At 41.2% G+C, this 23,745-nt stretch overlaps 4 protein-coding genes across 8 annotated transcripts; 2 read left to right on the forward strand and 2 right to left on the reverse strand.

Moving 5' to 3' along the window:
• Window positions 1-1,507: 1,507 nt before the first annotated feature.
• On the forward strand, window positions 1,508-1,738 carry RB195_009279 (uncharacterized protein; the record flags this gene model as incomplete). The annotated part of the gene is made up of 1 exon (XM_064189768.1): window positions 1,508-1,738. One exon carries the CDS (start codon window positions 1,508-1,510, stop codon window positions 1,736-1,738), a length of 231 nt encoding a protein of 76 aa, XP_064047351.1.
• Window positions 1,739-4,562: 2,824 nt separating this feature from the next.
• Window positions 4,563-7,090, reverse strand: RB195_009280 (uncharacterized protein; the record flags this gene model as incomplete). Its single annotated transcript, XM_064189769.1, has 9 exons — window positions 4,563-4,730; window positions 5,205-5,297; window positions 5,396-5,482; window positions 5,542-5,668; window positions 5,731-5,831; window positions 6,003-6,119; window positions 6,412-6,520; window positions 6,571-6,659; window positions 7,013-7,090. 9 exons carry the CDS (start codon window positions 7,088-7,090, stop codon window positions 4,563-4,565), a joined length of 969 nt encoding a protein of 322 aa, XP_064047352.1.
• A 1,316-nt stretch (window positions 7,091-8,406) lies between these two features.
• On the reverse strand, window positions 8,407-13,750 carry RB195_009281 (uncharacterized protein; the record flags this gene model as incomplete). Of its 2 annotated transcripts, XM_064189771.1 has the most annotated exons (6): window positions 8,407-8,558; window positions 10,726-10,783; window positions 10,932-11,060; window positions 11,194-11,289; window positions 11,384-11,428; window positions 13,607-13,750. In XM_064189771.1, 6 exons carry the CDS (start codon window positions 13,748-13,750, stop codon window positions 8,407-8,409), a joined length of 624 nt encoding a protein of 207 aa, XP_064047353.1. The 2 variants fall into 2 exon arrangements, with proteins under 2 accessions (XP_064047353.1, XP_064047354.1); XM_064189770.1 differs by lacking the exon at window positions 13,607-13,750 and having other exon boundaries at window positions 11,384-11,410.
• RB195_009282 (uncharacterized protein) lies at window positions 11,606-23,125 on the forward strand (the record flags this gene model as incomplete). 4 transcript variants are annotated; one of them, XM_064189773.1, is made up of 25 exons in its annotated part: window positions 11,606-11,753; window positions 14,075-14,121; window positions 14,189-14,280; window positions 14,381-14,537; window positions 14,616-14,723; window positions 14,791-14,935; window positions 14,989-15,109; window positions 16,833-16,958; window positions 17,021-17,168; window positions 17,253-17,396; window positions 17,457-17,588; window positions 17,660-17,839; window positions 17,893-18,063; window positions 18,491-18,943; window positions 19,679-19,825; window positions 19,881-19,967; window positions 20,060-20,155; window positions 20,213-20,338; window positions 20,715-20,790; window positions 20,866-20,930; window positions 20,995-21,081; window positions 22,152-22,404; window positions 22,743-22,818; window positions 22,875-22,989; window positions 23,054-23,125. In XM_064189773.1, 25 exons carry the CDS (start codon window positions 11,606-11,608, stop codon window positions 23,123-23,125), a joined length of 3,372 nt encoding a protein of 1,123 aa, XP_064047355.1. The 4 variants fall into 4 exon arrangements, with proteins under 4 accessions (XP_064047355.1, XP_064047356.1, XP_064047357.1 ...); XM_064189774.1 differs by lacking the exon at window positions 20,995-21,081; XM_064189772.1 differs by lacking the exon at window positions 11,606-11,753 and having other exon boundaries at window positions 14,080-14,121.
• Window positions 23,126-23,745: the final 620 nt, after the last annotated feature.

Here is a 23,745-nt window from a genome sequence, read left to right on the forward strand (position 1 = left end):
CCTTTTGCAGCTAGAGGTGAAAATGCGTAGAAGCGAACCTTCGGAGCTACTTTCCTGTTGGTGACTGTTCATTCGTCATTTCTTTCCACTTCAAAATGATGGTAACAACTGCAATACGATTTAACGATTACCTGCACGAATAGCCAATAAAGCCACCCCCAAGCAGATTTTCATTAAAAGAAGACATTCTAAGCCTTGTTCGCCTTAAGCGGGACACTTCTCAACCCAGTCAGGACGCATGTCAAATCCGCCAGATCACTTTCTCCGGACAAACTAGGCATTTTTTAGATATATTTCCTGTTCTCAAATACAGCACAAGCCTGCGCTCTAGTTCTCTTAACTTTCCACTTGACAGATACGGACTTCCGACTGTTTCTCTTTTACCAACAACAGTCAATTTTAAGAACCACTCATCTGCAATAGGCTGACTAACATATAGACATGAACCACACTACGGTGCAGTTGCGCAACCGGCTGCGCTCGAAGCGTTGTGCCATAAATAGTGGTTAGAATCGAGGTGGGGCCATCACGAACTACAGCGAAGAATGATGCCAAAATCGCTACGGTCCACCGCAGCACAACCGCATCATATATCATCACCGTACCGTTGGCTGAATCGAAGTTCTATTTGATTTTTTCCTTAGCTTATTTCTTTGTGAAATTGTTTTACCACTGTACTTCTTTAGAACTATTTGACGCCGCATGTTGTAAAAGTTTTAGCCACCTTATGGCCCTGAGTAACTGTTTTCAACTAAATCACGTCCACAACGGTTTACAATGGACAGCGGAGGGACGTCCTCTGGCAGGCCGTCCCAGGCTGTGAAGGATCACGGGATTCTCCACTGCTAAGATTCGCCACCGTCTCACCAAAATGTCGTAAAGTGGCTCCCTTATCCATAAATAGGTTGGGCGACTATCTGTGGTGAAAGCTAAGCTCGCCATGGCAGGGCTACTTTTGGGAAAATGATTTCTCGCCAATCTAGCATGCATACTACTTCAGTACCTTGCACTTTGGCCCTTCCCGTCTCAAGAAGTCGGACGGTATGGCGACGGTGAGATGCGATCAACTCTCAGCTTTCTCAGGACGCTGACCTACATGCTCTCCCGGATAGAAAGTTCCGTCGCGAAATGTAGGCAGTGTTGCTTTTGTTGTGTATCTATCTGACGTCCGTCTTGTCGATACTCACGAGATCCTGTCATCTCGTCTTGCCGTTCTTTGCCTCCGCCTTCTGCGCCAAAAACGCACTAGCATCATTAACTGCTACTCACCAACATCAGCAGCCTACGAACTCGAATTCGACGCGTTTCATGAGGAGCTGGAGGAAGTGATCCGCAACGAGAAGTCTTCTACAAATTAGTTGTTAGAGACTTCAACGCAAAACTATGAAAAGCCACGGAAGAGGAATGCAAAATCGGAAGATTTGGACTGGAGGACGGGAATGAAAATGGCAATCGTCTCGCCAGGCTGTTGTCCGCCGCTCGCCCCTTTCATGGTAACTCTCTTTTCATGAAAAATGATCATCGTCGATGGACATGGGAATCGCCTAATGGCGCGACTCGTGCGGATCTCGACCACATAATCACCAACCGGACGAAGGAGGAGAGAAGTTGTATAAACGATTGCATACTCGAGGAGTCCTTGTCCCAAGGTGACTGGCACATCGATGAGGACTCAAACGTTAACTACGAGCTCCTGCGCAGAGGAGCGATGTACTGTGCTGAATTTGCTTCGAAGTAGTGAATGAAAAACTTGAATCGAATTTTGAAGACTACCATTGAATTGTTGGAAAAGAGATGGACTCTGAAGTTTGATCCAGTTGCGTCGCACATTGGGCGGTTAGTAGGAAACAATGGCTGCAGAAAGGCGTTGCAGAAAGACCTATCGAAGTACAGGCAGGAGGCAACAAAGAAGGACAAGTCTAAAGTGCCGCAGGAAGTAGCCTTGCTGAGCGAAGACGGGACGCGCACCTCTTCTTGTCGTGAGATAGAAATTATTAGAAGAGGTTCTTCTCAGAACTTTTTTCGTCCATCAACTCCTGCATCAAACCCGATCATCCCCACTGGTGAAGCTTCACAATGGATTCCCCCTTCTGAAGTACGAGTCGCCATCAAAGCCTGGCACAGCCCCCGGACCTGATTTTGTGTCAGCAGACTTTCTTCGGGCTGGTGGCAATCTAATTCATGAAATCTTAGTGGCACACATTACGTCCTATCTTCAGAAGGAAAGTTCCCAAACCAATGGAAGACTTCGCGAAGACCTCGAAGACCGTTCTTACCCAATAAGAAAGATGACCGAGATGACCCTCGAAACTACCGTCCAATATGTTTGCTGAGCACCACATTAGCCAATTGCTACGATCGACGTACCACCACGACACAGTCTTTGGACCGCCCCCTCACCGTATTCATTGGAAGGAGAGCACGACAAGGCGATACTATACCGCCGAAACTGTTCACGGCAGTGGATAATGAAATCACTTGCTTGTGAAGAAAGAGGCATACGTGATGACAGAAGGTGCCTTTCGAACCTTCATTTTGTGGGCGACATCGTCTCCTTTTTGAGAAGTACCAATGAAGCAGAAAGGATGCTCAAGGAATTGAACGAAGCGCGGAGGAGAACAGAAACAAAGAGAAGGCACAGAAAGAAGGCATCCGTCGGCGAAGCTACGTACCAAGTTACGGACCAAGAGTTCCATATCTATCTGTTTAACTCAACGGTTCTTCCAGCGCTCTATTACGTAGCGGAGAAGTGGGCAGACATTGCTGTCACATCCAGGAAGCTACTAACTATCCACAGGGCCGTTGAGAGACGTTTTTTTAAGGTCAAGCGGCGCACACAACATCTAGCCGGTCTTCTCAGCTCCTCCTATTATTAAGAGCAGTCTCCCGTCTTCGCTATCCCGTGGAATATATATATCGAAAGCAAAGCATAGTTAGGCCGATCACATTATGGGAAGAATCGGCCATAGATGGACTAAAAGAACGCCAGAGTGGATTCAAACAGATGCCATCGAGGAAGGTGCCAACGAAATGGGGTGATTTGTTCGCTCCACGGATGAACCAGGTGAGAACTCGACTGGATACGACTCAAGGACTTCGTCAACTCACGAAACTTTAGAGCATCATGGATGGCAGTGGCTAGGGAACGAGTGAAAAGGATGCCAGTGGCTGCACCTCCATCGCGAAGACGAGCAATCTAAGTATTTAAGTAAATCGTGTCCTCGTTATGCCACAAAAGGCAGTGGCGATGTTAGTTTCGAATGAGATTGTCTTCAACTTCACTCCTAAAAGCGCTTCTAGACGCTCTCAGATTCCTCATTCTCGTCCGGCCGAGACCACCCTGTTCAAAACTTCTCTTTAGGAGCTCTCATTCGATAAAAGTACAAGTTGTAGGAAGGGGTAGATGTCCTCACATTCATTTGCAATTATCTCGGAGTCATCAACGTAAGGAAAGGAAAAAAGAAAGAAGATAAGTTCTGGTCACAAAAGAACATCTAGGTGCATGGTTTCCAACGGTTATTTTCTGTGATTTCCCAGTTTTTTAGAAGTTTTTTGTTTTTAACTGATTTATTATCTTTGAATAATATCACATGCAACATGGGCATGGAAAAAGGTTTCTATCTTTTGAAAACAAGAAACAAATTCAGGCGTTAGTTACAAATCGCACTTTTTGCGCATTCTTTAGAAACGCCCATTGCAAAATTGGCTTTTTTTTCACCACAAGCAATCCAGTGAAGTGCTTCATCTCAGCGGCATATTTGTCATTAAATTTAGGATCTGTTTACTAGTTTCTTCGACAATTACTGACAACACTTCCTTGTCCAAATACAACTCGTAAAAATCGACTGTGTAAAAGAGTAGTAAGTAAGAGTGTAAAATCGGCATCGATGGTGGTGTATTAGCGTAGTGCAGCGCATGTGCAAAAGTGACTCGTTCTGACATACTTTTTGGCGAATGGGGTCGTTTCATACGCTCTTTTTCAGGCCGATTGGGGAGAATTGAGCGGAGGCACGCTCGTACTTGTAATATAGACTTCGAAATCTAAATTGAAACCAAACATTTCTTTTTCGTTCCAACCTTTTTGTCCAACGTAGCTATAAAACAGCAATAACTTTCTTCTTTCGTACAACGGCGGCGACACTATATTTGCTCTTCCAGCATCTCTCAATCCATAGCTTCCAGCTCCCAACTCTGTGCTAAAGCTTTAGAGTGTTCTTTTTTCAAGCATGTGCACCCCCAGGTTCTCTAACAAGATTTCTCGAGTCATACATACATCGATGCGTCACCTCAATGAAGCAAAAAAAATGCATGCGCTGACTATGCATGCAGAAATCGATCGGAGCAAAGCAAAGAACATAGTGTGAGAAAGACAAGATGCATTATTTACAACATTTATTGTTCCTCAGTAAAACAATCTAGAAATGCACTAAATTAGAACCGCAGTAGCCCACCAACTAAGACAAACAATAAGGAGCATACAAGACCCATAGCAATGAATGGTATCACAGACGAAATGAAATGAATGTTAATTCCAAGATAGATTTCATACGACATCTTCTATTCTAAATGCGAGCGGATTCATGGTTCTCAACAAACCAATCAACAGACTCTTTGATGGCCTGTTCGAAAGGTGTGAACCGGAAATCAGGTAGGTATCGACGTAGCTTGGCGTTAGAAGCTGTTTTCTTCAGCTGTCCATCTGCTTTTGATGCATCAAATTTGACCTCGCCCTTAAGAATCAGAGAATAAGTTCAGATGTTCTGGATGAAAACCGCACTTACCTGCAAGCAAACAAGGACTGTAAAAAAAAAGACTTTCTTAATGCTCTACAACATATTCGTTAAGCCATTGTTTGAAAATCACAAAACATGAGTCTGGAGAATTGAAGGAGCCATTCAACCGCTGTGACCCTTACTCATCTCTGCATTTCTGCAGAAACGACCTGATGCCTGATACAATTGCGTGGGCGCTTGCATAAGGAATAGGCGTTGGGACTCTTACTCATCTATGCATTTCGAACGCAACCGCTTGCGCAATGCGTCAGGTTCCAGGTCATCATGACCCTAGTGTACCAATACGACGTACGATAGACAGATGTATAGTACAAGTTATACGCAATCAATTGCTTCATTCATGTCGAAATTACGATAAGAAATAAAAGAAATCAACATGTTCCTGAGAAGAAACAATTAATGTGCATTCACCTTGAAATCAAAGGCCTTGACAATAGCCTTCACAGCATCGGCAATCGACACTTCGTCCTTTTCAGAAACCGACAGGATAATTGGATCTACTTCCTAAAAGTATGAAGGAAAGTAACATAAGGATAGATATGTGGGAACTTCCCAGAAAATAAATGGGAAACAAGCAAAAGAATCGTCACTTAGTAACCAACCTCGTAACTACGAAGAACCCAAATGAACAGTCGAGCCAAATCAAGTGAATAAATGAACTGACGGAGAGGGCGACCACTTCCAAAAACCTGAAGGCATTCAACTGGGGTTCCTGCGTTTTACAATGATACGTCAAGTCCGAAAATACCTCTAACGCTTTCCCTTCTTTCTTAGCGATGTAGGTTTTGTGGATTAAAGCCGGAAGTACATGACTCGACTGCAAGTTGTAGTTATCATGAGGCCCAAAAACATTGCAAGGGACCACCGACGTGTACCTACAAATTTATAGGATATTAAGAGATAGAATAAAACTTACACATTACAAACGAGAACACACTTCCGACCGTAGTCCTGAGCGTATCCTCTGTTGAGGACATCTATCATTCTTTTAGCATAGGAATATCCAAAGTTGGAATCGTGAGGAGGCCCTAGATGAACCTGAAATAAAATAAATTGAACAATACAAGCAACTCATTGAAAATGTGCAAAGTTAAGGATATATATACGTAGAGATGATAGAGATAATTCTCAAAACTAAGGATGACACCATCGAAGTAACATACATATCCCTACGCTAAACTGGAAATAAATCACAGCGTAAGGACAAACCATAGTCTCGTCAATAGGATATGTTGTTTTGTCAGGGAAAATGCAAGTAGAAAGACAAGACACACATTTGGTTACGTCGAATTCGTGACACATAGCAAGAACATTGTCGTTGATAGCCTGAATGTTTTCCAAATTTTGCTGGACAAAAAAAAGAGAGATTAACACATTTCAGAGAAGAGACAAAGTGAGCATTTTCAAGTTGTTGAGGATGTCGTTTCATACAAGTATCATTTCTTTCGTTCACTCTTGAGGGGTAATTTCATCTTGTTCCTAAGTTATTGTGGTTTAATCTCTTCCTCATTTTTATGAGAAAATATATAAATATATACAAATATAACACATATAATGTGTATACATATATGGCATTCCTATTCTTTACTGGATGAGTAATAAATAGTGGGAAAATTACCATATTTTTCCTAAAGAACTCCAGATTATGAGCCAGATTATGGAATAAACCACCAACCATAGCTGCTAAGTGAATAACATGAGTTGGTCGCACATCTTCGAACAACTTTCTGGAAGAAATTCAAGCTTGTATGCTTGCTTTGAAAACAAGGAAACAAACCTTGTGGCTTGTAAATCGCTGAGATCGCAGTCTTTACTTCCAATGAATAGCCACTTCTCATCAGATCGTTGGTCTTCAGTGCTAGTAATCTGAAGGGAAGTTCATCTAATCCTGCTAAAAAAAAAATCCCAAAATAAATTGAAGTAAGGTTTCTTCATGATGTTTAGTTTTTTTTTTTTAATTCAAGAAAATTTAGGGTGGTTAGATAAAAGGAGAGATCAAAAAGAATTAGTTTTGCTCTTGACACAATTCGCAAGGAACTCCCTCCTCTACTGGTGCTTCTTAGGTATTCCGAGACAAGATTGAGAACAAGCACAAATGCAACATCAACAGTAGAGGAATACTACAGTGATGCAGTTTGATAATAATTTTTCGAAGCTAACCCAAAATGAACTCTTACATTAGAAAATGTACCTGAAAGCAGCACGAGGACGAACTTTACCTGTTCAATAGCTTTTCCAACTAATCCTGTACCTCCTGTGACAAGAATAACCTTCTGCATCGAATCTCCGTCTCCCATTTCCTGAGCATATGTTGAAAAGTAAAGATTTGTGAGGAGGAAACATAGCACGTCGCTTAAATGGGCCACTCTAGATGGGGAGGACGTAATAGAAAGATCTTAGAGATGTTTTTTCTGAGATAAACCGCTGTCAGAACGACTCGGTGAAGTGTTCATGAAGTTTACGCTCTGTGTACAATTCCTACAATTTCCTAGGTTGTCTATCCTTAGGTGAACGAGTTCCTGAAATCTGTATGGGCTTCAATTTACAGCTCAACACAAATCATAGCGATAAAAGCACTGTCCACTGATAAAACCCAATCTGGAAGCAAAATCTAGACGAATTAGGTCCGACTACATAATCCTGGAGGATCCAATGCTTCCAACCATGTCTACGTAATAGCTATTCTGTTGTAATAATGAATTTGAAATTAAGATTCATACCGGTAAGTACTTAAAAGTGATTTGATCTCGTATTAAAAATATGTTTAACTAATCATCGTAGCAGTGCAGTAAAAGCAAGAGAATCACATTATGATGACTTTGACGAGAGATCAAAGTGGGCAGGTCGAAAATAATGATAGATTGCGATGAAAAACTACGCAACGTTGCTACTCTTCATTAAATCCCCTACGGCCTCAAGGGAAATCAAAAACAAGTCGAAAAACACAACTTGTTCAAAACCACTGGCGTAGATAAAGGATCTGAATAACACCGCTCATTTTGATGTGTTGAACCAGTGTGCCTGGTGCTTATCTGCTTGCCATTGCCACGTCAACAGCGGTACATTGTATTGAAAAACTACGCCATATTGCCGCTAATTCGCAGATCCAAAATTTCACAAAAACCAGTTCCAAGTCAGGAAATACAACCTGGTCAAGACCTTTGCCAGACTCAAATAAGGGGTACCATGGCATTCATCTCAAGAAAAAAACGTTGAAACAAAGTAACTTATGCTTATCTAGATTTATTTAGCAGTAAGAAAACACAAGAAAAATGATTGGCTGGGCTGAGAAACCCGATCTATATGCACAAAATCACATGGCCCAAACCAGACAATAGTTAGCTTTTGATCCTAAGAACATCTTTCGAGATATCAAAGAACAGATGATTATTGTGGGTGACAGAAATACCGTGAGGAGATGATATATTGGTAGCACAACACAAGTGATGAATGAAACCAATTTTGGTATGAAAAAGTTAGATGTTAACATGATAATGAACAAAATTACGATAGAAATGGCCAAGGAAGCCAAGAACGTAGTCGCAACGACTGAATGATTGATGGTCTATGGAAGGCAGATGGTACCAACTGAAAGAGTAATGATGCTTAAGGTCTACTCGGGTCGCTTCTCCGCGTGTTTCTTCGTGAATTCCTCCGCTGTCTTATTGAACTTCTTGCGGTCCTTGCTGAATTCTTCAGCCAGATCGGCTCGAAGAGGATGATCAGGTTCTGGTTCCTGGATCAATGCCAGCAATGCCATCATAACTGAAATTTTTGAATAAACAACCATTTTCAGAAAGAGTGGAAAATGAGAGCTAAAGGATTGAATTACAAATCTCAGTGCTTTATGTCTCACGACCATCCTAGCTTCACACTTCTTCAGAAAAAAATGAACAAAGCAAATGAAACGACAAAGGATACCCTCAAACACTTGGTTTTCCACTGAATTTTGTCTACATCTACAGATAGACAAGGATAAAAGAAACAAAAAAGGCACTATTTTCGAACTCATTATACATTATTTACATAATTAAGGTTACATAATGGTGAGCAAAGTTGTGGCATACATCGAACACATTTTTTCTGCAACTAAGCACAGATGACCACGACAGTTGATTTTTATTTGAAGTAATCAAATAAAAATTATTTATTACATTATATCAGTAATTTGGAGATTGCAGGTTGTACCGTTCCTTGAAAAGGTGCCTTTTGATGACGGTTGGTGGGCGTTGGGTCAGAAATACAGCGCGCTCAGAAGCTTCCTATCTTCGTGTTGCTGAAACCAATCCCCGCCTGTCTCTCTTGGATTGCCAAACACCACATTAACCCGATAGCTGCGATAGTTACAATGATAGAACCCTTTGCACTTGTGCAGGTATAAAAGCTATCAGAACAAACTACAAATCGAACAGATTCGCAACTGCTCGCAGTTCATCAAATATATATCATGTTACAGAACCTTTCATGACTTGTTTGTCTCTCCCTCCGTCCGATGCTAATACACTCATACAATCATAAGGTATGCGCATCAAACATGCAACTGAATGAATCAGTGCAATCAATTATTTGCTTGCTCTTCGCTCGTTGCAAATGTTGCTGATTATATGACCAACCAATGTCGAGATAGAGTGTGTTACTAAACTCCTAAGACAGCATTTTAGCGACCCAGACTCGGACAATGAAAGGCATCACCCCACGAATCTGGGGTGGTGCGGGTTTCAGGTGGGTAGTACCTATACGGGGTCGTAGATTATGGGGAGGAGGGTGATTCCGTCCATTTCTTCCTAATTGCCGTAAAAAACATCCCGGAAGATGCGGCTTCGAGCGTTTCGGGCGCTATTGTCTACAACGAGTTCTATTTGAAGCGCGCCAGCCTTTGTGCACGTGCTGCATCTTTACGGCAATTAGGAAGAAATGGACAGAATCACCCTCCTTTCCATAATCTACGACCCCGTATAGGCATAACCCTTGAAACTTGAAACTCGCGTCACACCAGATTCGTGGGGTGATGCCATTAAACCATAGCGCTAGCGGTGAGGCTCTTCGTTATTATTGCCGGCCCGGCGCCATGGGCTTCTGCTGGACACACCCTCCTCCCCTATGCCCTGGTCGAAAGTACATTGCGCTGGTTGGACACATTCCGTGTCCTATACACGTGCTTACTCAAAAAATCGGACCAACTGTTTACCTCATGCGTATGCACAAGCTACTCATGCCATGAAGTAAACCAGTTGGCATGCATGCGCAATGAACAGTCGTACATATTTTTTCTCGGGAAAAATGTAGTTGGGAGGGAGGGGGTGGGAGGCACTCAGTGGCGCCCTTATTTCTGGACGCTCTAACTTAACTTTAGCTTACATGTCATAGATCTTCTAAGACTAATGCTTAGGTCTCAGGGCCCCGATTTCTTTATTTGCTTCGAGAAATAAGAGCGCCACTAAGTGCTCTCCCTCTGACTACATTTTAAACTGTTTCTCTATGAATCATGACTTACTGAAATTATGCGGCACTCTCGTGTTTCTTGCTTTTTCTCGAACACAGATACACGGAGCTGTGATTTTTACGATGGCGATAACTATGCCAGTCTTGAAACAATCCGCAATCTCTTAACTTTAGAAGCGCTTTGCATGAGAAGCTAATACAGACTACCCATACTATCACTTCCTTCATACAGTACATTTCGAAGGAGCAGAGTTTAAGACGATACGCAATTCTGGACGCTCCCGTTTCTTGATTTTCTACAAACTGAGCCGACATCTCAATCCCAGCGTTACCAACCCGACATCTTAATCGCAAAATTGGCAGAAGCGTGATAAGCAGCAGCAAGAACCCAACTCAAAAAAAATATGAGCACATATGCAATAAGACAATATTGAAAGGGAACAAAAGGGCGTAGGAGGATGTGACAGATATCTGAGCAGCGTATGTTCACCTTGTTCAGTTCGCGTCGCAGGCTTCCAGTTGTTAGGATCCACAATGGGGAGGCAAACCTAAATATGCAAAAACAAGAACGATTAGGAAAAAAGTTTGGCTTTTCTTTCTTAGCAAGCAAACACCTTCGTACTCAGTAATAGCGATGACGATACGTTCTGAACATGTGAACTGGAACTTCTTTGATAACTGATATTTTGGACTCACTTGTCCTTTGTCGTCAATATTGGGGTGGTATATTTTGGTGGCAAGAGTAATTTTTGGTGGTTTGAAAGGATAGTCAGCAGGAAAATCAATATTCACTTTAAAGGCACCCTTGTTGTACGGTTCTTTGTCCTGAAAATGTGTTGCCTTATAACTAAATGGATCTGGTACTTTCTCGATCTCAAAAGGCACTTGTGAAACACTCACTCTAGATTTCAAATCTAAAGGAATGAGAGCAATCTGCGAATGTGCTGCATGAACTTACTGGGACAAGAAGCACTGTCCAATGGAGGAGATTTGATTCATCGTATTCTACACTTTCGTATGCCTTGACTCCACAGGACTTCAAGTCTGACAGCTCCTAAATGCCAGAAATGATCGGACTGTAGATGGTAAATCACAATTTGACAGAGAAAATCTTAAATAAAAGACCAAGAAGAAAGAGCGCAACTAACCTTCTGAAGTCGTCTTGACGAAGCCATACCCGAAATTACACCTATCTGGAAAACAATGTAATTGTGAGTAACGAAATCTCCCAGCAGAGTGTAACATCGAGAACAAGGAAATCTCCGGTGGTTAGGTAGTGTTGTTACAAGCTCCAGCAACGCATTGACACCAAAATGAAAAAGAATACTTGAAAAATCCAAAACAAGTGTAGAAACATCCGACTATGTGGGATGACGAATCAAACAACTGATCGAGTAGCGGTGCAGGCAACTGACAGCCAGGAATGGGGAAAAATAGGACGTATCGTCTGCAGGGAAAGGACGGAATTTTGCGACGCAAATTCAAATTTCGATACAAAAACGCCAGTAGGCTTTTTTGGTCAGTGCTGGTGGTCATTGACGTTTATTAGCATTCATATTGAAGTATAACCTGTAAGTACCACTATCCGTTGCGAATACGCACGCATTACCGCTTTTGGAAGGTATTTCACGTGTTTCCATTTGGCGTCTCTGCACAGACACTCCTTTCTTCCATTTTCACTCTGTTGTCAGTGTTTGTACTTTTCTGGTCCTTTAAGGGATGAATTCCAGCAGTTGAGTGTGTCAAAGATCTCAAACATGTAGCGCAGACAAAGCTAATGGATTGCCGGGGAAATTCGTGCTATTATCTAGTATCTCTTAAAGGATGCAAGAAAATGTAGGGATACCGGAAACGCCGGAAATAGGGCTGAGAATTATGAGCATGAGTCGGACACATAGTCTTGTGCGTTCCTTCTTCCGTTAGGATAAAAAAAAACAGAGATTAAGTGGGATAGTACCTATGTGTGCTATTTTATGGTTACCATTTGGTTCGTAGATGAAATTTCGAATCTGAATCTTCTCAAAAACCTTAACACCTACTTATGTGTGGATGTTGAAAGAATTGAGCAATATTTTCCGTTTATTCCATTTGTCTTCGTACTCCAATAACAACATTATCCATATATGAGCAAACCATGTGGTTTAAAAAAGGTGGTTATGTTGCATAGCTAAACGCCTGAGGTAAGGTATTACTCGGTTGTTTCTCCAATTTCTTCGAATATTCTTTGCTTATCTCCTTCTATCTCCGCTTTCCACACCATTTCTTAAGTTTAGGTCATCTTTCTAGTCTTTTTTTAGCATTCCGTGTGAGTTCCAGTGCCTCACAAAGAGAAACTTATCTTAGAATATCATCAAGCAGCCCTTTCGAAATTTCTGGGAACAGCATGAAGATCTAGTCTTAACACTTGCCCTCGTATCCTTTGTCTTTGAAAAGCTAAAACGATGTTCTGCGTGGGAATAAGCTACTGTGTTTGTCTCTCAGCTGATTCTTAACTTTTGTGCCAATGTATATTCCTCAAGGTATGTGGAAGTAAACATATTCACCGGCAATGATCTTCTGATCTACGAGTAGGATAATGATCACGTTAGACATGTATCAGATCATGATAGATCTTATTTCCCATGATCGAACATTGGTAACCTGATAACGCTGATAAGTTTTCTGAATCTTATTAGTACCAAGGACAACTATAAGATAGCTGGAACGAAATCGTGGTCAGCTGCTAAACGGTTACACACCTTATAAATTCATAAATTCATTCGGAAAATTTTTCATGTGATATAGTGGAACTAGCAGTGAAATTCTGAAAAATTAAGAGGTGTACATTAAGTACTGAATACTAGCGGTTGATCAGCATACTCTAACCAGGTTTTACTAAAAGATCACTTAAGAGACAATTTCTAATAGGGCGATCATCTGTCGAATTAGGCAGTACTAGTAACCTGAACAAGACATTTAGACATACAAATTTGTTTGTAATCTTCAGCTCTTTAATCTATCAGAATCGCCTTGTTGCCTACTACCGTGTTCACTTTGCGGAATACTCTGCCGAATTAGGGGTAGAAGGCCATCGGTCGGTTTTAGCGACATTCTCTAATTCTTCCGGTTAGCTTGAGCAATTGTTTGATGCGAAAAGAAAGTCCGGGGACAATGCAATTCCGGGGACTTCCCGGATTTTGTTCCTCATCAAAGGCAAAAACAAAAATATGAGGCTAAACTCCTGAGATTGTGTTGAATGCCGTTTTTTTCCACAGTACGAACTTGTTTGGTTCCAAACTACAACCGATTTCAGTGAGTGTGAGATAATAGGTGCTAGGCTTATGAAACAGTAGCCCATTCTTCTGCTTATTCGTCGAAGAAATGAAACTTACGAAGCTAACGTACGGTGACAATGACGCAGTGATGTTAACGTGCACCAATACGAAAATGTGCGTCAGAAAAAGAAGAAAAGCTTGAAGGCGGGAAATTTCATTTTTCAAAAGCTTACCATATGCATATGGCTTACCATATACCATATCATACCAGTTAAAATGAAGTTAGTAAGTTCCTTAGAAGTAACTGCAGAAGGAGACCTTCTCCGTTCCTTTTTTTCCTAGCTTTGTTTGAAACTCTAGTGAAAATTGGAAGATCCTTGATTATCGTGAAAAAGTCGAAGTTGGATACAATTTTAAATTCATTTGTGGCATGTTTCATGACCTATTGTTAAAATCATCATCATATCATGGATCGTTCTATTATTGTTCTGATTTTGGTGCACTAGTCTACGATTATTAGCTTCTTCTGTTAATGCTGCATTATTGTCCGAGGTTTTTGTTCTTTTCGGATTGTAACATTTGCAGGCTCCATGCTATTGGACGAAAAGAAGAAGGAAGCGCTGCTGTTCTGGGTTTGCGTTTATTCATACAACTTTAAATGTATTTTGGTAGATTAACTTTATAAGGTGTACTTTATAGTTTAACACATATGGAACCTCCATAAAACTCGATAATGTGGACTCGCTGCGGGATTTATGGCAACATCATATCCCGTCACTCTTAAATTGTTTGTGAGTACTCGTGATCACTCATTGATCCACATTATCGTATTCATCTGCTACCCTGTAAGTGATGAGAACTATTTATTCCTATTTTATTGTTTCTTTGTAGGAAGACTGATCGCAATATTCGCGTTACCTCTTCGAGTGCTCTAAACATTTACCAAGAAGTAATCTCATATCTTTTCGCTTCTACTGGTCAAGAGAAATTTGTCGAATCGCTTACAGCTGAAAAAGCCGCCGAAGGCAACGAACTCGAAATTGGCAAGGTCATTTGGTTCTTCCACTTGATGTCTTTCTACTGCTCTGCGCATGAATTTTAGTAGAATAGCTGTTTTTTTTTTTAGTTTTTGGCAGTTTTACTCAATGAAATTCGGATATCCAAGGACAATGCTATCACCGATAGCGTAGCTGTAATGCAGAAATACGGTTACGATTTACCGCTGAGTGACATCGTTAGTCTGATCACATTGTTTCAATAACATGACTTATACCGATTTGCAAATCACATGTGTTTTGCAGTTGAGTGTTTTCGACGAGGAACGGGATGATTGGTGGTCGATTATGGTCAGTCATTCTCATTCCACGTCGCCTGATGGCCGTAATCTGCAGTTTGTAACTCCGCGTCGATCCACTTATTCAGTAGAAGAATTTACGGGAATGTCAGGTATTTTTTGAAGTGCTTAGTGATCTACAGTTCATTTCTAATTGATAATCTAGTTAATCGCGCGTCGTTCATAACTCCACGTTGTCCTCCACGTCGTCCAGATTCTAATGCGTATACAGTGGGTCGTTGTGACGGAAGCCCCCTTATGGAAGCTCTCAACTCACCAAAAGTTCGGTACTGTTTTGCTCCTCAGTTTGGTTACTCATTAGAAATGTTAGGGAGTTGAATTTTCTAGAATCAGGTTCCGAATGAGATTGATATAGTTTGATATAAAAGGAAAGAAAAATCCTTGGATTCCTCCGAGTGGCATCTACCGTTCAAGATCAAATATTCGAATGTTGGTCTTGCGAACACATCTTTAAGAAGTAAATAGCAACGAGTTTACTAGAACTCACGTTTTAAGCCATGACAGATCCGAGAGCTATCATTTCAGATGAGCTCTACATAAAATACACTGTATTCTTTTATAATAAGGTTTTGGACACTGTGGAAAGTATTCGGACAGGCTGAATTTTTTCTCTACGAAACAGACGCCTCTCATGGTACACGCATCACGCTGGAACTCGCTTGAGCCCATCTGTAGATGTTAATAGAAGTGTTCATGATCTCAGTGACTGTCCTAACTATTTTTTTTTTTGCTATCCACAGAGCATAAGACGGTACTCACCCATCCAAAACCGCTGAGCTGTATGCTGGAAGGAAAATGAAGGTAGTCATAGTGAGAATGGGGTCTCTAGCGTTGAGGATGCTGGTTCTTTCTACGAGTTACATTATTAGTAGAACTAAGTGTTGAGTTCTGGTGATCTTTTCGTTGCATATTAACTAGAAAGTCATATATTCGTAAACAAATATCATGCAGAAAACATTGCATGAAACATTTGACCTATACGGAATCTGTAAGATCTCCACATTTGCTCTCAGCCTTAACCACAGCGGATTTCTCGATCAGCAGGAAAGTCTTAGCCATACTGATGTACAATCACTTAGGTTGGTAAGTTGGTGAGGGTGTGTGTGTGTGATATGTATCACAAGTCGAGTTAGATGCGCTAATAAAAAGAGGTGCGCTGTCTAGGTGCGCTAATAAGAAAGAGAAGGCGATAGTGGCAGCAGTCATTCCACAAATGCTGCATGTTTGTTGTAGAACCTCTTCCTCTGTGAACACCTACGAAATCTCTGACACCCTCATGTGACTGACTACTTGGATTTCCTTTTAAAATTGAAAACATATTACCATGAATTAGAAAGTAGTTTACACGAATAACATCGAACTATTGTCACCCACTTTGTTTTTTTACAACTCATCACAAGTACTAGGTAAATTACTAGCTGGTTGCTAGGACTAGAATATTTGCCAATTAAAAGCAGTGTATCACGAAACTGTATTTGGTACGGAAACTTCAGGAAAAACGTAGTTTGGGTTGTAGATTACGGAAACGAGTGTGGTTCTCCTCAATTCCCCTTTGTCATCCTAAAGAAGCGGCGTAGGAGTCGCTTTAGTTTCTACGAGATATGTTTGAACGCGCGTCCCTTCACACTTTCCGGTCGCTTCAGCGGTCTATTCATTGGTTTGGCTTGAATACGCTGGTGTGGAGGCCTTGTTAATCTTAGCCCGTTCGCTTGTGGACACAGCGTGTGCACAAGAGTGGTCATTGGAACTGATTTCCTAGGAAAGAACATGGACTTCAATTCTGTTTTTTTTAACGACGATTAGGGGAGGATTAGGATCCACAATCGTTTCTGCAATTTAAAACCTGAACTCTACATTTTTTTTGGGAGGTTCCGCACCGCTTAAATTTTAGTGGCATGCTGCCTTAAAATCGACAAATATGGAACAGTAGTTGTAGTATTAATGTAATCTAGCAATGCCGCTCATAGCAGTAAAATGGGATTCTTGAAGGGAACTTCGACGTGAGCGAGAAATTAAGACTCTTCGCAAACAGCTGAATGACTTTGAAGATCAACTGATGGTAGCAGATAAGAAGAACGCAGAGTTGAACCAACAAATCGAGTCTCTCGTCAATGAGTGGGAATTATTTGTCTTTGTATATATCAACTGCCACATGACTTTTGCGCTTTTTCTTTCAGACTATGTGAGAAAAAGGCTCGTATACGCGAACTGGAGTCGGTTAATAGAATTTCCCAGCAGACTAGGGATGACTTAGAAGAGAAAGTTCTCTTTTTGTCGAAGCAACTAGAAGTTTATCAACGACAAAACGAAAGTCAGAAAGAAAGGGTAACTGATAATAGCCTCAGTTCTTGATCAATCCTTTCGTTGTTTAGCTGGGCTGTCTTTGATCAGTGCTTTGTTTTTGTTCAGCTCGCCTCTTACAAGGAGTCTAACGAAAAATTGGAAGATTCTAAGGTTGAGTTGACAGAACAACTAAAGGCAAAAGAAGACACTCTGACAGCTGTGAAAAGAGAACTACGCGATGTGAAGGATGAGTTATATAAAGAGATTCAGGTATTTACATTATTTACATGTCTCATCGGCAATATAGTCTAACAGTTATATCAAATTCAGACAAAAAGAAGTTTGGAAAGCGAGAGAAACAATATAGGGAGAGTTTTGGAGGAACTGAAGAGGAATTCTGAGTTGGATCGCGAACAGTATCATGCTGCAATCTCGGACTGCAGGAGACGTTACGAGGAAGAGGTGATTAGTAGTGTTTCGGATAAATTCGAGAAGCATTTCTTGCATTCGACTAAGGATACTGAGCTACTTAGAACTCGAAGAATATGGCCTTGTATTCCGAGGAAATGGAAAAGAATGCCGCCCTTCAAAGTGAAATTCGAGAAAAATCCGAGCAGATAGAGGAACTTCAGCGAAAATTCAACGCTGAGAAGTGTTTGCTCGAGCAAAATATCGAAGATTTGAAGAGGAGCTGCCGACAAAAATGCGAAAATGTACACTTTACTTAGTTTTTCCGTTTGTAACATTTGTATTGTGTCTAGTTTAGGTGACTAAAAGATTAAACGAAACCCAGACTGAGCTGGAAATTTCGCAAGAGCGCAACAGATCCTTGACTAAGGAACATGAAGAAGCTCTCCAGCATCTGGAAAGTGTCCATTCAGCGGAAACAAATAAGCAAGACGTTCAGCTGAGTGCTGCTCGTGCCCGTATAAATGAGGTAAGTTGTTCGTGTTCACCTGAGGAGCCGAGTATTTTCCTCAGAAGAAATGACAGAAATGTGTCAAAACGACCCGAAACCGTACGCAATTGTATAAGCGGCTGCGCTCGAGAAGCTGCGGTGGAGATAACCGTCACGATTGAGGTGGGACCTTCACTCATCTCTGCATGCCGAATGAAGCTAGCGATGGTCCCATTTCAACCGGAAATGTGGTTCATCCGCTTCGCTTCGAGCGCGGCCGATCACCCAATGGCGCTTCTCAAGCAGACTGGCGTTTATCAGTCCGCTTGAGAAGCGCCAGTACTTTATCTTCTCTCCCTGAACAATTATCATTCCTTTAAATTTTTTATGTGCTTGTAATCGATCACGTTCTTTTTTCTTCTGAGGTAGACTTTCAATTGAGCTGTATGTTTATGTCCTTTTTTAGCTTGAAGAGGTCGTAACCAAGAAAGAGCGAGCCATTCTTGATCACCGGAAGGAGCTCGCATGTCTGGCGACACAAAAGGATGCTATTGAAGTCGACCTTGCGAAGGCACTGGCCGAAATGAGGAGAAAGGACGAGGAACTGGATGAAACCAAGCGAACAATTGAGAAGTCTTTGATAGAAGTGGAGTCTTTGTCGACGAAGCATGCAGAGGCCGTTCGCTCACTAGAGTGCTTAAAAACACAAGAAGCGAAACTTCAAACAAATGTTGAGGAAAAAGAAACAAAAATCGCCGAGTTGGAAAAAACTGTTGAAGAGTTAGGAATGTTGAAGGAAGCATATGACAAGGCTTCTGAAGACTTGACCCGTATTCATCAACTTCACGACATCGAAAGGAAGCGATTTGAGAAAATTGAAATGGACATGAGAGATGCATTTGAAGAGGAAAAGCTCAAGGTTAGGCTTCTGCAACGTTGTCGAGATCTTCTGTTTTTTTTCTCCTGTAAAATCCTGATTTCTGATACTTACATTCTATATCTACAAATACTCGAAATTACCACACTAGGCTTCTTTGCTGTACTGCAAATACTGTGTGCATTTTTGTAAACAGGTTTGTGTATGCAGCAAGAACTATCTGTAGACTTTAAAGGCAGCACACTACGAATCTGAGGTGGTGCGGATTTCAGGTGGAGTATTTGTACACGGGATAGTAGATTATGGAAAGGGGAGGGACTCCGTCTACTTCTTCCCAATTGCCATAAAAAAACGGCCCGGAAGATGCGCGCGTGCACAAGGCTGGCGCTCTCCAGTCGAACTTCTTGTGGAAAATAGTGCTCGAAACCGTATCTTACGGGCCGTTTCCTACGGCAATTAGGAAGAAATGGACGGAATCACCCTTCTCTCAGTGATCTACGATCCCGTATACGAATACTCCACAGGAAATCCGTACCACCCCAGATTTGTGGAGTGATGCCTTTAAATTTGTAACTGGTGTATGGCGGGGTATAAATAACATTGGTACCCCTAGTATTCTTTTTGGATTGACCCATTCATTTCGTAGTGATGGGTTTAGAGTAGGTGTAAGGCAGCTTCTAAACATATAGATAACTACGCCTAACTGTTCTATTTCCTGTTTGAAAAAAGAAAATAGGGGAATCATATCAGACCGTTGTTTCTTTACATTCATTGTAGAAAGAGGAGCTCACCACGCAAGTATTGGAGCTTAAAGAAGATTTGGAGAACGAAGAAAGCGCTAAGACGGAGCTGGAAGAAGAGATATATGAATGTCGTGCTGAAATCGAATCAAAAACCAGCAAGATCAATGAGCTCTCTGAAAATGTTAGCAGACAATGTTTGTGGTAAAGGAAATATCGTACCCAATGTAGACTTTCAGTTGGATAACGCTCAGTCACAGAACCGAGAACAGTTCGAAGCACTAGAATTTTTAAAAGAGGAATTGAAGGTCACCTTGGAAGAAGGAGTGAGTTTTTTTTCGATAGCAGCGTCGATCGTTTAGGTCTGAAAACTTACTTTCTTCTTTATATGTGCATTGTTGTTCCATAATTTTCTCAGACTGCTACCAAAGCGGACTGCGAAAAATTGCGAGAAAAAGACAGAGTGAGAACTGTGCAGCTTCATAACCTCATGGAGAAGTTCCAATTCGTCGAAGTAATCTTACCTGAATCTATTAGCTGTTTGATGGCGTATCCTCCATACGATTTTCAGGACCATGTAGTTCTGTCGAACGAAAGGAGCAGTAAGCTGGAAGCAGAAAATCTCACTCTGAAAGAAATGATTGACATGTACGAGTTAGCTTTCATGCGATCTACTCGAGAGCCAATGAAAGAATCGGTGAGCATTCAAAGAACAATTTGATCTCTGACTGTGATCCTTCACTTGACTTCTCAGTCATGACGTGAAGTGAACCGTTCATTAATGACTTTCATTATCATGGGACATTTTGATTCTCACCGTCATATTTCTGTTATTAATGGGAGTAGTGGTCCATGGCGCTCCACTTTTAGGACTTCTCGCTTCTGTGTCATCCATTCCTTCTGAGTAATGGTTGGAGTGTCGTATGCAATATGCGTACATTTGTCGCATGTCTTATATTTATTTATTTTGTTTTGATAATGTTATGTTGAAAGTCTATTACCTTTCCTCTGTTCTTAAACGTTTTCGGCCCCCTTCTCTTCATCTTGGTCTTTATTTGTATTACAATTTTTAGTCCACATCATCGTTAGAAAGGTCCGAAGCCGCTCTGCTCAAGAACGCTGAAATTTCGCCGCAAGTATTACCTTTATGTATGTTACACTTTTGTTGCGAATTACTCAGCTACCATTTCGAAGTTTTACTGCATCTCATACTTTCGCTTGCAGTCACGACCTCCCTGGACGAGCCATCGGTAATGGAGACAAGAAGTCTCATTGGACCTTCATATGCTGTAATTCCATTCGCCTATAGGTTTTATGTTAAAATCTGCAGCAAAAACGAGCAGTGTAATTTAGAGAGACTTTTTGAAAACATTGTTAACAAAATTCTTCAACATTTGGAAAAAGAAGAGCTTTGTGCGAGCGGCAACGTTACTAACAAAAGTATGCTCATTTTCAATGCCGATGTTTTTGTTCGATGAAACACAAAGTTCATATCCATAGTTACGTTTGAGAGACGTGGTTTGTTCGGTGTTATAATCTAAAGTTCACTAAAATAGAAGTTTCCCTTTCTTTTTAGCTGCTAATTACCACTTGTTTCTAAAGTGGTGTCCAATTTCATATACGACACCATGCGTCAAGGCAGCCGTTGAACACCTCAGCACTTATGACGTATACATACGAGCAGAGCGTCATAGATTGCACTTTTTTGTACAGACGCGAGCCACTTAAGAGGTTAATATTGGTTATGAAATATGAAGTCCAAGTAAAACTTGTACTTTAACTGTGAGGAACTGGATAGCTTCGAATTCTAGTCGCAACTTTCACCTGCAAAGCATTTGAGATGCCATTTGAGATGAGACGAGAAAATACGCTTCTTTCCGTAATCTTATCGCACCGGGGTGGTTTACACGCAATTCCCTTGCGTTTTTGCTTATAGTCGTGGAACTTTGAAATAAAAATAAGCTAAATGTCTTGTCGTTTTACTCTGGCCCGTTTTTTTCGGTTTTGTTGTGTGCCGTTCATTCACCCCTTAGTTTAAAATCATAGAAATATGAAACTGCAATATTTTTGTTGGTACACTCAAAGTGTTGATTTTGATTGAAACTGAGAACTATTGTAGGGTCAAAACGACATGAAGCACGTACGAACTCGCGTTCGCGGGCTCTCTCAAGGCGCTTCGGTGGCGGCTAGGAGTGCGGAGAGATCCTTGCTGGCCCCACCCAAACTTGCTCTTTGCGACGGTCCCAACTCTGTTCCAACCACTGCCTCCATCGCGCCGTTTCGAGCGCGTACGCAAATGCACCGCAACCACCCTTGTGATTCATGTCGTTTTGACCCGACTATACTATGTTACGTCGTGGGCGGCATTAATACTCAGTTCCTCACCAGATATAAGGCAATTTAATCTCATTGATTACTGTTGTTTTCGTTGTACACGACATATTACTTTCATAAACTGGTGAACTGGTAACCTATGTGGATGTGGATCATGTTGTTTAAGGTGATATTAGATTGAGGTGCCGGCTCCTTCTCCTTGGGACGACAGGAATTTCCTTGTGAAGAAAGTTGTTGAAAAATGCGACGCTGCAACATCCGTATCGGATCTAGCCCTCATATCGTCACTTCAAGCTGTTTCACAATCAAATCTAACCAATGCCCTCACTGGTAGCGATCTCAGCCTAGCTACAACTAGAGCGGCCAGTCAAAGCCGTCAATCTTTGGCCAGGTCAGACTTTTCGAGGCCATCCACATCGGATTTGTCAAGTGAGTCGAGTGATTTGCTCTTTCTTCTTTTTCTTTTTTGATTTTCTCAGGTCGGACGCTCTTTCTATTCTGGTCTGGATATAAGTTCACCTAGTATTAACAGTGCCCTACCTCCAATTAGATCTATGTTACTAAACATTCCGTTTTCGTGTGCTGTGTTAATAAAGCCACGGTTATCCAGCGTAAAATTTATGCTTGCCGCAAATTTGCCTGCCAAAAGTATCCTGTATAGTGGTTGCCATTACGAGTTTCGTAATTGCTCCACAAACACATACTGGTAGTGAGCAACAGTTACGAAAACATTTATTTCGGTTTTTCCACTTATTTTTTCCTTTCAGTTGACCTGCGGAAACGAGATGATATTTCGGTGTCTACTGACCGATCGAGGCTCAGTGAACTTCAAAAAAGAAATGCGTAAGTGTCGGGACATTAGACCTATCATTTTCTTTTAATTGAAATGAGAGTTTCAGCATGTTGCATCCAGCAATGCGATGCGCATACGCCACTGAATTGACCAGCTATGGATCACCTTCAGGAAATGAGAACACTATTAAGCATGGAACCACCAGAAAAAAAGGCAAAAAGGTGAGGAAGATTTCTCCTTTCTTCACACTGTTTTATTTTGTTCTGAAGCATAGATTAGTTTAAGCTTATGGAAAGAGCTGCATCGTACGTGAAGAAGAAGTTGCCCATGTCCGAATCGACAAATTCTATTCAATAAACGTACTCTTTGTGCCTTTTTCACCTGTGATTTTATGTATAAGTTCTATATTTACTAGATAATTGAATTTACAGTGGTTAAATTCCTTTTTAAAATACTAAACTCATGCCTGGTCTCTTCGTTGATCTATGATAATGTCGTTTTATCACCATTACACTTGTAAATACCGTCTGCGTTAACTATTATGTATGTCCTATTGATTTGCAAATGAAATAAATCACTAAATTACTGCGTATTATTTTCTCTAAAGCACTGGTAGAACTATTTTCCAGGGTATATGTGTTGATAAGAATAAGTTTGCCTCGCTCTTCCTTCAACGTCCTATTAACTGTGTGATGGAAGAGGATCTCCAGAATTTGTGATCATAACCTGCAGTCAGAAATGGGACTTTCTTTGACATGATATATAATAGTTGCGGCAGTGATGCAGGAACAACTATAGCCTCAAGAGGGTCATTAGTTTCAGTCATCTAATAATGTTGTAGTGGGGGAAGGAATGCAGTAAAAATAGAGAACAAAACGTAGTAAAGTGAAGTGAAAGTAAGCTACATTGTCCACCTTGTGAAGCTTTCTTTTCATAAATTCACGACGAATAACGTCGGAACATTGAATGAGCATTGC

This window comes from Necator americanus, chromosome III (assembly GCF_031761385.1).
Source record: "Necator americanus strain Aroian chromosome III, whole genome shotgun sequence".
NCBI classification, from domain to species: Eukaryota; Metazoa; Nematoda; class Chromadorea; order Rhabditida; family Ancylostomatidae; genus Necator; species Necator americanus.